This window comes from Hemitrygon akajei, chromosome 15 (assembly GCF_048418815.1).
Source record: "Hemitrygon akajei chromosome 15, sHemAka1.3, whole genome shotgun sequence".
Classification (NCBI taxonomy): domain Eukaryota; kingdom Metazoa; phylum Chordata; class Chondrichthyes; order Myliobatiformes; family Dasyatidae; genus Hemitrygon; species Hemitrygon akajei.
This window is the reverse complement of record NC_133138.1, coordinates 75,598,679-75,615,365: the sequence shown is the minus strand read 5'-3', so window position 1 is coordinate 75,615,365 and position 16,687 is coordinate 75,598,679. Positions and strand designations below refer to the sequence as shown.

Here is a 16,687-nt window from a genome sequence, read left to right as displayed (position 1 = left end):
AGCAGTATTTCCATTCTCTTCATAAATGCCATGTTTTAAATGACGATTATGATTGTTTAGCCAACAACACAAGTATCGGACTTGGTACCACACTACACTTCTCACATGATGATGTTAACTTAAAGAATCCATGTCACAAATCTATCTATAATAAATTTATAAAAACTGCATACATCTCCAAGAGCAGCAAGCAACGTCTTTTGTGTGCTGGTTCATTCTTATGCTGGTTCCACTCCTGCATTATGGGGATGGGAAGAGGGAAAAAACAAAACAAGTTGTATTTAACAAAATCATATGACTATATTTCAGCACAAACATATGAAAACCTTGTCAGAATCTGTATTTTAAGGAACAAATTAGGTCAATCCAATACAGCAGAAATTAGATATATACTAAAAGGTTCATTCTCAACAACACTGGGTGAAAATCTTATACGAAATTTAAGTGTCAGGATCAAAACCTGAAATGTTAGCTTATAATATACACTGTGTATGATTAAGGGTTTGAAAATTTATTGTTGGTTACATTTCTCTGCTCTGGGCATAAAGTTCATTTGTATATAAGTAAATATCCCGAATTACAACAACAACAAAAATCACTGGGACAAAGGATAAATCTTAAACAATAATTTCTGCAACACTGTTCATCTATTTTCCTCACCCTTATTTCCATGTTCTTATTCTACATAACTGAGTCCATGAAAATGTAACGATGAATTTAAATATACACCATTCCCTAAATAGCAAAGCAATTTTAAGTTGACTGTGTCAAGAGATGAATGCTTCACAAAAACAAATTGAGGAAACAAAAGATGGGGAGATGGCTTGTTATCGAAAACTTAAATATTCAATGATTATTCACTGTAACATACCTTATTCAATTAGCAAACCCTGTGACTGAAAAGAAGTGCTGGGGCAATGGCATCAATACAGGGATGCCAGCAAGCTCAATAAACCGATTAGAAAGGCTGACTCTGTTATAGGAGTCAAACTGGACACACTGGAGGATGTGATAGAACAAAGGACGCTATGGAAAATCCTGGCAATTCTGGAAGATGTTTCTCACCCTCTGTATGCCACCATGGCTGAACAGAGGAGCACTTTTAACACGAAGACAACTGTGCTACTCCAAAGAGCGCTATACGAGGGTCACTCACCCTCAGCCATTAGGTTCTATAATAGCCAGTGGGGGGTGGGGAATGACAGCCCTTCCTGTTTGATGTAACTTTTTTTTATTCTTTCTACTTTTCTTGTAATATGTATATATCTGTGTACTTGTAATGCTGTGACACTGTAACTTCCTTTGGGATCAATAAAGTATAAGTTGTGGCAATTATGAACACAGTTATAGTGGGTTAATCACATAAAGATTAGTTAGAGTTTATAAAGTATAGATTTTAGTCCTGTGCCGTGTGTTTGGAGCTCCTTAACACTATTCTGTAAATCAATAAAATCTATACTTTATAAACTCTAATTTTTATGTGATTAACCCACTATAACTGTGTTCATAATTGCCAGCTAACCTGTTAGATGCCAAAGTCGAATGAGAGCATTATTGGGCTCAATCTTAATGCACCTACAGTCAAATAGTAGAATACAAAAATGTCCAATAGATTGTACAATCCATGGCCAGCTGTATCCAATCAGAAATCAGATTTGCTTAGGAGGGAATTGGCAAACTATTAAGAAACTACAGGATCAAAAACAATGTCTTTTCAAAAATCTTCTAAACAACACATTGCTGGAAAACATTGACATCCTCCAAGCCCATAAACTTAATTAAACATAATTAAGAAATTGCCAGCTATATTAAAGTATGCCCAGATAAGTCTGGAGTAAAACCAAAACTGATAGAAGTGTTTGATATTATAACTGCAGCAGTAACTAGGCTACTAAAATGTAATAGAACTTTAGGGAAGCTATGATGAGTGGAACCCAATGAGTAAATTAAAAATAATGTTAATCTGAATAGGAATAAAGAACAATTTAAGAGGACAAATGCAATGACACATGCCTTGGAAACATGTCAGGTGATAATAAACAAATCAGAAAATTTTATAGTAGTTCTATGTGGGTTTCACAAATTTAACTCATTCAAATCAGAAATCTCATGCCCATAAAACTTTTGCTGCAAACCTCAGCAAGTTTTTTTTGCACAGGCATAATGATTAAAACCATTCTGTTCTCCAAATAGGAGAAGGAATTCATGTTCTCTAAACCCGAAGGAAAACTTTGAGTCTTCAAGATCAAACATTTTTTGGTTTAATTGCTCTGACAACAGTTCAAGAAAAATCTGCAGGAACTTTGCTCAATCAACTGGTTTAGTTTCCTAAACATCCCATGATTATTTTAATTATTTGTCATTTTTGTATAGAATTATCTAGCTCAGAGGCCACTTCATATAATTTGTCAGGTAAGTTAACAGAACGAAATGCAGAAAATAATGAGGGATTTCAAAAGCCACTGACAAATATTTGGACACTAATAGAATGAAGTGCTAAAAAGAGCAGGCCAGAATATGAACATATACAATTGGGTAATTTATTGAAAAGCACCAAAGGTCTGCAGGGAAAACACCTGTATTTACTTACAATACCTATATAATGAAGGTAATTTGTATTCCTGTAGGCATAGCAATCTCATGATGCATACAGTCAAACCATGGTAATGTGGAAATAAACTATGCAACTCATTTAGTCTTGTCCTTTATTTCTCTATATTTATAATGCTCACATTGGTGACACAGAGGAAATAAATATGTTCTACATGCTTTCCCCCAAGGTCTACCATCAAATACACTAATTTCTGCAACCACCCCCACACCTTTTATAGGTAATAATAGGTTGACCAAGTTTTCATAAATTAAGTTCAAACATCTTTCAGGTCAAAAAGATTAACTCTTTTGGAGTTTGTCCCCAATACTGATTGTCAGTAGATTCTATACTTAAATTACTTCCCACTACAGCACCCCAGCTCCAATGTTTTGAGATAAAGTCATTCACCACATTATCTTTATGATAAAAAGGGAACAAAAATATTAAGATTTGATTTTTTTTCCATCCAAAGTGTTAAGTTAACGTAGTTTTGCAACCTAAAGCCATTCTTAACTACGCAGATAATCAAATACATCTAAATCCGCACATATTAACTTATCTGTTAATCCACACATATTCTAAAGCTTCGCATCATGCTTCTTACCTAAAACTACCGTAAAACCTACCTGACACCAGTGGCCAGTGCACCAGAAAAATACATTTAATGAAATGTAATAATTTATAAAACAAGCTGAAATTACAAACCTAAAATTAAGTTTTCTTTAAGTGTTTATCAACAAAATAAAAATGAGAATCTCAAAAGCTACTGTAAGATATACTGCTTTTGGCACCATAATTGATCTGTATAGAAAGGGTGAGCATAAAATTTTAAATGGCTTATTTTGCTAAACAAAAGTTGAAGTATTTCTTTGTGCACCCACATTGAAAAAGCACATAATTTAGTTGACATGGGCTTAGTATCAATGGCTTAAAAGGTATTCTATACAACAGCAGTAATCATTACCCATTTTTGAAGCATTTCTACCAGGGGTACTTCCCAATCAATTACAATGTTTCCCCTCCCCCCCCATTCTCTTGTACAATTTTTTCTAACACCCAACTGAACTTGAATACTTCTTCAAAACAATTACTTTTAAAAACATCCTGGGGAACTTCCAGATTTCCAATTAAATCCTAATACTTTAAAATCACTGCCAATTTGTTACATACACAGTATATATTATGTGAAGATCAAGAATTGATATAGCCAATGATAATTTATCTTGTTACCATTTCTATACTGCAGTAATACAACATGAAACCAGACCATGCAACATTTCCTGAAAGTAATACACTTTAAGATTGAACGGGCATTTATTTGCAAACAACATGAAGCAAGTTGTCTATTTTAATTGCTTTAATAAGGTCAGCTTATCAAATTGAATACTCACCCCAAATGCAGCACACTTCCTTCTTCAAATTAAGTTTCCCTCCACGTATGAGTAAATAGCCATGTCGTAACCATTGGTTAAATTTATTTTGCCTATCACATCATCTCATTAAGGGATATCATGCCAGTGCACACCACACCAATGAAAGCTTATCCTTTGCATTTGTAAATAGTGTTAAGGAGCTCCAAGCACACGGCACAGGACTAAAATCTACAACTCTCCTTAGAAAGGGAAGTGACAACCTATTACAAAGTCATTTTCATGTTCAGAATTACTGCACACAGGTGCTCTTCCACCATTTTTTCCTCCATACACACTACAATGAGTAAAAAGTGTAATTTCAAGAATGGAAAGGGGACTGCTTGATTTAAAAGAGCCAGGATTCAAATAAGCCTCCCTAAACCATATATTGAGTAACAAAATCTAAATGACTAGGCTTTCAGAGTGCCACTACCAGGCTCCAGAGCCTGCAGGTATCATTCTACTGATTATGGGTGAGCGAGGGTGGGGGCACTTTTTGTTAAGTAATCAGGAGGATGGGCAAGAGTTTTCTGTTAAGCAAGCAGTTTTCCAGAGTCCTCTGAGCATAGTACCAGCATCCTCTCAAGTTCAGTACAAAAGTAAAGTTTTACTAAAAGAAAGCACCCATCATTAATCTTGGCATTACTTTGAACTTACTACTGGCAGTGCATTGTCCAACATTATCCAATCCAATCGAATAGGAAATATAATACAATCATAATACATCAATACAATGACAACTCAACCTCTCAACTTTTAAACAAACCCTCTGGTCTGTTCAAAGAGAGGTCACTGTGCTGAAAAACCTTGATGCAATAAGTACCTCTGGGCAATAAAAAGAAAAGCATTGGCATAAATGACATTAATATCACATGAAAGTCACTTAATGAGATGATTCTTATGACTATCTGAGTTCAAGGTCTAAATTATCATGATCTATTAGACATTTATGACACTGTATACACACTAGTCACAAATCTTTGTACGACTATAATGTGACCACATGAAGTTACTTCAGTCACTAAGTGAAGCAGCACTTGAGCATTTTGACATCTCTCAGAGGAAAAGTGCACTGAATATCTTACAAATCATAGCTGTGCACATCTATTAAATTCTGTAGGTTTTTTTCTTAGACCAAACATTTGGACACTCCACAACAATAGACTTAATAAACTAAAAATCCCATTGTTTCTAAAGGAATATAAAGAATACAAAAAAAATCAAATGTGTGCACAGTACCGTATTACTCATTTACATTTCTCATGAATATAAATCTTCATTAAGCTTTTATTAAAGCAACAGAAGCTACTATCAGAACCAAAGTTGACTCCTGTCACATTTAAGCTTCACAGATCTTAGAAATAACCTCTTAATGTAACTCAGAAACAGGGCATTGGACTACATGATGCTAGTGTTAATTGAAAATTGTGAAAAAAAATCATGGGCTGAGACAAGTTGATCAACATGAAATGTTACTTCCATTTCTCTTCATGCTTCTTAACCTATAGAGCATTTCCTACATTTTATGCTCTTATTTCAGATTTCAAGGATTTGGTCCTTTTTTGGTATTTACCAGAAAAATACTCCAAATTTCTCTCTTAACAAGGGAACAAGAATGTATTATATCAGGAGTTTTGGTTTGCTTTCTGAAAAATTGCCCAGTATGTTGAAAGAAACCTGCCTTCTATTGAGGTAGGCAACACACCCACTTGAACATGGTCTCTGGAACAGCCATTTTGCATGTAATAAGGTGCACCATTTGCACATGCTTAAGAACAGAAACAAAAAATAAATTGAGACCCAACACCCAGTAGCTTCAAAACAAATGTTATCACTGATAACGCAATGGGATACAAGTACTGCACACCCCTTTGATTTGACCAAGTATGTTGTAATTTTCACTGGCAATCTGCTCATGAATTTGATTTGCAGTTTCATAACTACTTCTCAATGAAAAGATATTTTGTAGAAATTTCATGTTGCTAAGATGTTCCAAAGAACATCTGGAACAAATTAAGACTCAAGTGAGGTTTCCATAAGTCCAATAAGAACTGTTGCTTATACATTATAAAGCAATTTTTAAATTAAAGGTCACTCACCTTTATAGAATGAACATTTACATCACACAGCGAACACAAGTGAGGGAACATTCCTGGCAAGAAGCCATGGTAATCGTTTATGTTGCTCAGTGAAGGAGATCCTCGTTTTCTTTCAAAAAGGGACCTTTCTTGGCCACGAGAAGGCAGCCCCATTTTTCCATAATCAGAATCATATTTATACATTGGGTCAGACAAATGCATATCATCCCTACGGAAGTCATCACCTCGTAATCGTTCAGGCTCATAGTCCTTCCTGTCATAATATCTAAAATTCAGCTCTCGAGAAGAACCATGGTCATAATTGACCACAGGATCAGCATCAGGATCACGACCTTCAAAATTATTCCGAAAGCGCCTTTCTTCCTCCCACTCACTACGGGAGGCTCTGAAGGAACGATCTTCCCGAGGAGAAATGTCACCTCTGTTGTAATTCAAAGATGCTCCAACATCATTTCTTTTTCTTTTAAGTTGCAAAAGAATGTCTGGCAAGGATTCGGGGGTAAGTTTGTCTTCAGGATAGCGGCTCAGTTCATCCAAGTCTCTGGATGAAAGGCCAAAGGTTGCTAAAATATTACTGGCCTTGTCCGCATCAATCCGTTTCTGAGCGGCAAGTGAGGGCTGATTACGGCTGCTCACATCAAACAAGGAAGTCAAACCACTGCTGGATCGAGAAGGACCAATACCTGAAGATATTATATTCTGATGCATTTGTTCCATAGCTTGTAGGCCCACTGCCTGACCACGTCCAAAATTCAGATAGCCACCCATTCGTGCACCTTGGTTCATTCTCCCAAGATTTGCATGGGCGTTTGCAGACTGAAAGAATCCAATATTATGACTGTCTTTCTTCATGCCACGACCATGATCTTGTTGAACTCCATCGAATGACATTCTGGCACAAGAGAGAGTCTAATTCAAAACAGGTAAGAGCACCATAAAACAATTCTTCAATGGTTAGTAGATAGCCTTTGCTGGCTCTGTAGAAAGTTGTTTCACTATCTAACTTCGTCTAACAGATGGTTGATGCGACAATGTCACAGATTCCTCAGAGAACTTTTGCCAGGCTGAAAAGTTAAAACAAAAATGTTAGATCAAGGATCTCAAGGCCTTTAAAGGACAATATGCCTGGATCCGTCTTCAAAGCCAGAAGTCCAAAACTGGTCTGTAGAAAGACAGTGTAAATAACAAGATGGAATGCAACATTTCACAGTTGCATGCAAAACCCAATGCAGTGGGAAATTTCTTTGTATTCTATACAACCGATTAATGAGAAACGATAAGAATCTCAAAACGCACGTCTGTAGGAAAGCATGGCAAGTACGAACAGAATAGTAACCTGCCACCAAACCTTTTCAAGTAAATAGGATTTTTCCAACCCGTCTATATGAAATCTCAGCCATATTGAAGAATGCCAATAAAATCATTGTAACATTTCAGAACACATTGCGAATTTTTAAGATATCTAACTATCCACAGAAAGGGAAGTAACACATGGAGTGGATGTGTTGTGTAAGCCACTGAAAAAGAAAGAGGCAGTGTGTTACAGCACTCATTTCACACTTTGATAAAGCAAATCATTTTTACTTAAGGGCTTTTAAATGATTTAATGCCTCATCTGGCAAGGACACCTCTTGAACATGCTGCCAGCAGCAAACAAACTGAATCAACGGGTAACCAAAACGTGCACAGAATTCAAGGAATACTTTAAAGGAATAAAGCCAACAAGTTTTAAAATAGCAACCAGCCAGCAAGAAACAGCTGCAATTGCTGAAAAATAACTGCTGTGCATCCAACTCAAGAACCTTTTGTTGGACTACTGAAATACTGCCGATGCATATTTGTCTTTGTAATCATTTACCTCCATAAATTTCTTGTCAACATGGAAATGTAATTATAAACATCACCAATAATAGCTGTCTGAAATGAAAATGTAATCTCTGAAAAGATTCTTAAAACAATGATTTTCAAGATCAAACAACATATCCTACCTTGCTGATCCATGCATTTAGTACTCAAGATATGTACCCAAAAAATTGGTAGCTGGCAAGGCAATGAGAATCAACCAGTCTATAGCTTTCTCCATACTTGCTGAAACATGAAAAGATCTGACTGGATCTGAAAAGAATAAAGAGCTAACATTTCAGGCCGAGACCATTCATCAAGACTGAAAAGGAATGGGGAAGAATATTTATTCCTCTCCAGATGCTGTCTTACCTGCTGAATTCTTCCAGTGTTCTCTGGATTTGTAACATTAACACTATTCCCATAAGTTGATCCCATAAATGACAAAAAAAAGCCACATTCAACACGAGTTATTTATTTCCTAATCACCCTAGAACACCTAGCAATTAGAAACTTTTCTTCAGCACAGGTTTTTACAATCTATCGAACTGTCCAATTTTATCAAAATATTTGCATACAGACATACAAAATACATTTTGTATGTGCATGAATGAAAGACTGTAAATGCTGACTGAACCAATAAACAGCCTAAATGTAAACTACTTTCATTTATAGAATGTGCACTTGCAAAAATCGGGCCTTGCAAGAGTGCCAGAGAAAGGTTCCAAAGTGACCACAACAGCAATGGCAATCACTTAAATGCTAACCTTCAACATTACTGTTAAACAAAGAATAAGCAGCATTTAATTCAAACCTATTACCAACTGACATGTTCAGAATTAGAATTATCACTGACATAGCTTGTGAAATTTGTTGTTTTGTGACAAATAGACGCAGAGCACCCTTAACATCCACTTGAAGCAACCGGCAGTCAAAGTAGGCTTAACTTCTCTGTGGAAGTCCTTTCGCATCACACTGAAGTATTGGCCTAGATTACACACCTATGTTGCAAAGATGAGTCTAATTCTAAAAGAAATACTATCACCAAATTTGGCAAAGGTCTATTATTCAAATTTTAATAATCTGACTTTTGCAAAGTCCAATGTTAATTTTAATTAACAGTTAGCAACCAAAGCAGCATTAACAATTGAACCTTCAAAGATTTCACCTCCTTTGAAGGTTGCTAAAATTATTGCAAAAATAATTTGGCTCAGTTCTCTATATCAAATTGACAATTTCCTACATCAAGAAAGTGAGAAGTTTTTCTTTGTCAATATATAGCAGAGAATTCCTGAAGCACTTTCCAGGAAACAATAATGTAGCCAGTGCAGATCAGAAATAACAGCTCCTCCTTGTTGACAATCAACACTGGCACACCTCAAGGACACGTGCCTAGCCCACTACTCTACTCCCTCTACACCCAGGACTGTATGGCTAGACAGTTCAAACACCATCTATAAATTTGCTGATGACACAACTATTGGTAGAATTTCAGATGGTGCTGAGGCGGCGTACAGGAGTCAAATCGATCAGTTAGCTGAGTGGTGTTAAAGCAACAACCTTGTACTCAATGTAAGACTAAGGAACTGATTGTTGGCTTCAGGAAAGGGAAGTTGAGGGAACACACCAGTCCTCATCGAGGGATCAGCAGTGGAAAATGTGAGCAGTTTCAAGCTTCTAGGCGTCAGTATCTCTGAAGATCTATCCTGGGCCCAACATATTTGATAGTTATGAAGAAGGCACAACAGTGACTATATTTCATTAGGAGTTTCAGGAGACTTGGTATGTTACCAAAGTCTTGTAAACTTCTACAGATGTACCATGGTCAGGATTCTAACTGAACATCACTGTCTGGTATGGCACCAGCCTCAAGGACATCTTCAATTGGTGATGCCTCAAAAAGGTGGCTGGCACCCATCAGCCAGGACATACCCTCTTCTCATTGCTACCATCAAGGAGGCAACACAAGAGCCTGAAGACACACTCAATGTTTTTGGAACAGCTTCTTCCCCACTGTCATATTTCTGAATGGACAATGAACCCATGTACATTACCTCACTTTTTTTCTTTTTTTAAAGCCAAACAGGATGTTGGCTTTAGATTTTCCAAACTAAGGTTAAAAACATTTTCTGAAAATTAAACGCAAGCATAAAATTTTAATTGAGGTACTGAGATTCTGTAAGTATACACTACATCGAAGGATAGAACTGGCATTATTATTCAATTCCAACTTTAATCAAGATTATCACATCTTATAGATTATGAAACAAGGGATAGATGGGCCAATGTACCACTATCAAAGCAACACAAGTCAATTGGCTTCACAAAATCATCGTTTTCACAACATGTTAAACAAAATACTAGGATTCATGCCCAATCTTCCTTTCTATTCTTTCTGTATGATACTATCACTGACATGAAAGGCATCAGGATCAGAAATTCCTCCTCTGGGATGATTAGATACAGAAAAAACAATTCCAAAGCTGAAGTGAAAACTTGTTTTAGGTGCTAAATGTCTTTACAGGCATTCACAGATATAACTAATTCTCCAAAATTTTGTTGAATTGTGAAAAGCTGCATTGGAAATGGCAACTTAAAGAAAAATATAGTACACAACATTGAATGAAACAAAACTTTCCCAGAGGTGGAAGATTTAAAGCAGACCAAGTTGAATAGATAAGGAATTAAATAGATAAATTAATTGAACAAACTATATTATGAAGTCAAAGATAAAGGTTTCAGTGAACTATTTCTAATAGTATCAATGGGTCTCAATGAGCTATGGACTTGTGGTAAACCTCAAAAAGAATGTATTTAAAGAGCTAGAAAATAGAGCTGTTCTCCCAAAAAAAACTGTTCAAACTTGATCAAATGAAAATGGTAAAATTGTTGGACAGGCATGCTAACAACCACACATCTAAGGCAGACAGACAAGATTAAATCAGACTCTTCTAACCAAATACCAGACCAGCTTGAGCAAATTATAAATATCCATTTCTCTCTCCACAGATGGTATTTAAAGCCATACTCATCAGTGTGACTATATTTCAAAATTTTAACATTTGATCTAATTGCTTTTAAATGCCAGCTCTTGATCTTGGATGGTTTATTTGAATGACAAGTTGGAACGGAAGTTTAAGAAACTTAAAAGCACTGCTCAAAGTTATAGGGATAAATGGTTTCCAAAGTGATTGGACTATTTAGTGCCCAGAAAACTAAGTTCCAAGATGGGGTGGGGGTCAATTACTGTTCCTCTTTTTAGAGCCAATGTTGGCATGTTAGACCATGTTGCTCATCCATAAATACACATGCTCCATTACCAGTAGCTTCAATTTTAATTGCTAAAGACCAAGTCTGTATTCTCTCAACAAATCTCCACCTCTTCTGGTTTAAGGTAGCCAGTAAAATCTACATCTTTAACAAAGTTTACCATATGTCCTAACAATACTTTAAATAGCTTGATTTTTTTGGACAATATTGCTATGAAACAAAGAATCTTTAAATGTACATAAATGGAAATTATTAGATTCATCTTCAACTATAACCATTAAAGACCAGATAATTAAGGAAAGCCATACTAGAACAATTAAGCCTTTCAAGGTGGCTCACCCCCACCATCAAGAGGGAAAAAAATGCTAGTCTTGTCAGTAATGCCCACATTCCCAAAAAAAATGAACTTAAAATGTTTATAAAGCAATCAATGCATACACATTACTTTTGCATGTTTCAACAGTCATCCTTGACATTATTTCAAGGAAACAAACCTAGTCACTCAAAAGGTTATTTTAAAAAAAAATCATTCCTTCCTGTGCAGACTCTTCCTTACTTTTGATGTTTTCATCACATAACACATCTGTTGGTATACACAGAACATACATCTTTAATACTCCATTCACGCTAACTTTGCCTCAATTCTGAATTTCATTGCTCAAGCCTAGTCTTGTACAGCTTGTCAAATAAATTCCTTAACTGTTTTTCACCCTATATCACCTACAGCTTCTCATATTCCATCCATTTATATTCATTAACCCAATCTTTCCTCACTCCCCTATGCAAAAGTGAAATTCAATGTTAAATCATATAACATTGACCCGTATACTAGAAACAATTATTTAAATTAATAGGGAACAATAGGGAAAAAAGCATTTTATGAAAGACAAGAATAGAGTGCAGAGTGAAAATTTGCAGCAAATGACTTTAATGCAGGTAAGTGAAGGTGTGCATTTCTGCATAAATAATTATTTGAAAGGTCAAAAACAAGAAATAGAAAAGACCCAAAAATGTTTAGGGGCTTACAGAACAAAAGGCAAATAAAAAGCAAATCAGTAACATCAGTGGAATAGTGGCCTTGATCATTATTATTAGAAAAAATAAACAGGTACACAAATGACATCTTACAAGTTGCTAATGATATTAAAGTCACATGAGATATTAGGGCAGAAAGTACAAATCTTAAAAAGTAGTGTAAAGATGTAGCGAAGGTATTGACTAATGTGTTGGCAGGTGAAATTTTGACAGTCAAAAATGGAAAATTTATTCAGGGAAATTTAAAGGCCAGGAAGAGAGAACCGTATTAGCTTTGAAAGAATGTAAGAGGTTTACCTGAAGTTTGTTTTATTTCCTGGAATATAGAAGGTTAAAAGGTCGTTTGATTTTATATTATTAAAATCATTTAGAAAGTGCAGCAGACACTTCAACAACACAGGGGCAGACCACATGGCAATAAAACATTAACAATTTGAATCCAGCTACTCTGAATTGAAATCTTCATGTGTAATAGAGGCTTGGAACTTTCCACAAGAGTAAATAGTTCATTTTTTTTTACAAACCAAAAGTGTAAAGTGATATGAAAAAAAGTTGTGGATGATATTTAAATAGTCCAAATGCAGATCTGGCATCGTTCCATTCAAAAGGAACAGCCCTATTGCGTTGTTTGGTCTGCTCATGTTCATATGCTCCAACCTAACAACATTGTCTCCATATCTACAAACATTTACATTTCATCTTTCCTCTTTATACTAAAACTACTGCACCTCATTAATATTCCTTCATCATTTCTACAATTATTTCTTTCCTTACAATTGTGACAAAAGACAACTGATATGAACTTTAGAAAAACAAATCTACTTTCATCTTTCAATTTTTCTACAGCCTTTCAGCAAACCAATCTCCAAGACCTATTCACATGTCCACCTTACGTGGCTCTGTACTACTTGTACTTGCTGGTTTCATTTTTAAAAATTTCAGTGTCAGAAATTGGTGTGTGCCCCCCCCCCCCCACCCACGTTATTCCGATGTTTCAAGGATTAATTGTAAGACCCCTTTTTTTTCATTATTTGCATGCTGCCTTTCTGTAAATACCTTGCTAAAGTAGTGAAGTTTCTTCTGGCTAAATAATAAAATCAAAAGAAATACATTTAGTTTGCGCCAGTGTCCCTTTTTGTAAAAAAAAGCTGTTATCAATTTTAATATAGCGGACTATAGTTTAACAGAACATGTGAAATTTGTTTGACAACTGATCCCGTAATGTACCCTGGGATTTTTCCCCCCAGTGACAGCAACAATATAAACATAAACTGGCATTCCATTCTTCTCCATCAGTTTATTTGCATTCCCACACCATCTCCTCTCTCCCCATCTCCTCTCGCCCATTTTGTTCTGTTTTTACTCGAAAATATTTTCGGTCTGCGTTAAGAAAACACCCACTCTTCTCCTTTTCCCCTGTCCTCACACTCCCCCCGGATACCTAGGTCTCTCCAGCTGTCGGGTGACCGTTTCTCTGAGGCTGCCTGCGGATTTCTCCCCTTCGTTCGTTCATCTCAAAATGGCGCCGACTCCGGCCATGAAAAAAAACCTCGTGGGCAAGTATGAGGGCGGCTCACTGTTGCCACATTCATAATGTCCAATTTAAGAAGCAAATCCCACTTCTAAACTAACCCCAGTGAGTGATCCAAATCGTCTGACAATTCACTCCCCTCGATTTTTTCCGCTGTATCCCTCCTGCTTTCTTACCTCCAACCAACTGTGCGCACGCGCGCTCCCGAGCAAGGCAACGAGAAGCTCGGGCAGAACGGACTGCGCCTGCGCTGCAGGGTAACCCGCGCATGCGTATCGTGCTCAAAAGCCGCGGAGGGGGAAGTAAACTTGGCGCTTGATTTGGAGCTTCGGCCATCTTACATCCTCATGGAAAATGGCAGTATAGTAGTGCCTTTTTTAAAACCTGGGAAATCCCAGTCGGATCCTTCTAGTTGTAGACCGATATCATTAACGTCTCATTTGTGTAAACTTATGGAACGTAGGGTAATAGAACGGTTGAATTATATTTTGGAAAAGAGGTGATCTAGCGCTTTATCAGAGTCAATTTCCTAAGTGTAGACTGTGATTGGATCAGTTTTATGTTTGGAAGGTGATATTAGGAAAGCACCGGTAAATAAAAAAAGTTGTAAAGCAGTATTTTTTGAATAAGAATATGCTATGTTATGTTATGTCTTTTGATTAAATTATGGAAATTAGGAGTGACGAAGGCTATATATTTTCCGAGGTTTTTTGGGGGGGCAGTCTATGCAGATAAGGGTAAATAACGTATATTCGAGCTTCTGTGAGATAAAGAATGGGACCCCACAAGGTCAGTGTTTGTAGTCTGTCCTGCTGAATGGTCTCGGCCTGAAACGTTGACGATACTTTGTCCATCGGAATCCGATGATGACGTCCCCTCCTTTAACGGTGAGATCTTTGACTGTACAGTCCTGTCCTGGACCCACAAGCTCTATTGCAGGTGGGACATGTATATGTGGTAGTGATGGCAACCATGACTGCATTTCTCCTGGCTCTTTTCTGTCTTCTGGTTGTTCTTTCCATCTCCAGACTACGAACCCCATCCCTACACAGCTGTCACCAAGTGTTACGGTCAGCAGCAACATCCTCCAGGTCCTCGGGTCTGATCTTGCACTTCCTTAAAGCATTCTTCATCTGATCCTTATAGCACTTCTTCAGCCGACCGTGATGTAGCTGGCCGTATAACACTCTGCGGGGTAGCCGACATGGGGGCATCCTTATCACGTGCCCCAGCTACTGCAACTGAAGCTGGGTGATCATGACCCTGGGACCACCTTTTCAATAGATACTGCCTGGCCTGCAGAGTTCCTTCAGCATTTTGTTTGTGTTGCTTGGATTTCCAGCATCTGCAGATTTTCCCTTGTTTGTAGCCCCCTTATTATGATTATGATATTTTCTCTGAGATAGGTACTGTGGTGGGTAAATAACTTTTTGCAAATGATATAGCTTTGTGGATTATAGGTAGAAATTTCAATTTCACTGTATATAGGATGCAATTAGCAATTAATAAAGTTGAACAGTGGACGAATAGATGGGGTTTTAAGTTTTCAGGAGTTAAAACACAAATTATGTGTTTTACAAAGAGGATCAACAGACCTGAACTTGATTTGAAATTATATGGTCAAACTCTTGAAGTGTCAGTGGTAAGACTTCTCGGCATGTGGCTGGATAATCTGACATGAAAGCGCCATATCAGTAAAATAATTGGTAAATGTAAAGGAGCACTAAATGTCCTCAAGTGTCTATGGGTATTCTTGGGGTGCTACATGAAAATCTCTGACAATTTATGTTTGCTTAATTAGATTGGTGCTTGATTATGACTTTGTGTCTTATGGATCAGCTTCATCTCTTCAAATTTTAAATGCTTGGATGTGATACAAGCACCAAGCTTTGAGATTTTGTTGTAGTGCAGTAAGGTCGTCTCCTGTTTCGGCTTCACTGGTTGAAATGGGACAATTACCCTTACAGTTGTAGAGGTTGAAGTTAACATTAACATACTGGATTAATTTGAGTTAGAAGAGGAATGATCACCCTGTTAAAAGTGTGTTGGAAGATTGTTGGGAACATCACAAGAAGAGTGTTTTTAGTTTTAGATGGCTGGCTTCTTATCGTGCTAGGAATATGGGTTTGCTGGATTGTGTCCCACTGCAGCTTTCTCGATAACCCTACCTTGTTTTTTTCCCAATGACTTTAGTTGATTTTAAGGTTGCATGATTTAATGAAGTCTAAGGTTCCTCATATGCCGGAGAGTCTGTTGGTTCATCAAGATGTTAAGGAAAATTATTGTGATATGTTAACCATTTTGAAAGATGGATCAAAAGATAATTTAACTAGGAATGTTGGTGTGGCTGTTTTTGAGCCTGAATTACAGGTAACAACAAATAAACATCTTACTAACCATTTATCAGTATTTGCATTATTGTGGGGTTACAGTGGGTGCAGGAAATTGCAAAGTTCTAATTTGTTCAGATTCTTTTTCAGTTTTGATTAGTCTTACAACAAATTATTCTAGCATTAAGTCAGATTTTCTGCAGGAAGCTCTTCAAACTTTATTTCACAAAGTATTCATTTACATGACTTCTTATGAGTTCCTGAACATAGAGGAATGAGAGGGTTGATTATTTGGCCAAAAAAGCTGTTAAAAGTTCAGCTGAGATATATAGATTGTCCACTCAGCAAATCAGAAGCTAAGTGGTTGGTGGGGTTAAGAATTAGGGGATTAGACCATAAAATAAGATGTAGGAATAGGAATAGGCTGTTCGGCCCATCGAGTCTGCTCTGCCTTTCAGTCATGGACTGATCCAATTCTTCCAGTCAATCCCATTCCCCTGCTTTCACCCCATACCCTTTGATGCCCTAGCAAATCAAGAACCTATCTATCTCTGCCTTAAATAGATAGATAGATA

General features: G+C 36.8%; 1 protein-coding gene across 7 annotated transcripts in view; it reads right to left on the bottom strand.

The window, feature by feature from the left end:
* Positions 1-14,011, bottom strand: part of LOC140739471 (matrin-3-like) — a 42,634-nt gene extending 28,623 nt beyond the window's left edge. For 2 of the 7 annotated variants that reach the window (XM_073067797.1, XM_073067798.1), the window contains exons 1-3: positions 8,093-8,124; positions 6,105-6,996; positions 174-235 (exon numbers count right to left, since the gene is read on the bottom strand). In XM_073067797.1, the coding sequence (XP_072923898.1) occupies positions 174-235; positions 6,105-6,996; positions 8,093-8,109 (971 nt within the window). In that variant the 5' untranslated portion in view covers positions 8,110-8,124. Of the gene's footprint in view, positions 1-173; positions 236-6,104; positions 7,169-8,092; positions 8,125-13,692; positions 13,847-13,883 lie in introns of those variants that run through there. The other 5 variants (XM_073067800.1, XM_073067802.1, XM_073067799.1 and 2 more) reach the window with 5 other exon arrangements.
* Positions 14,012-16,687: the final 2,676 nt, after the last annotated feature.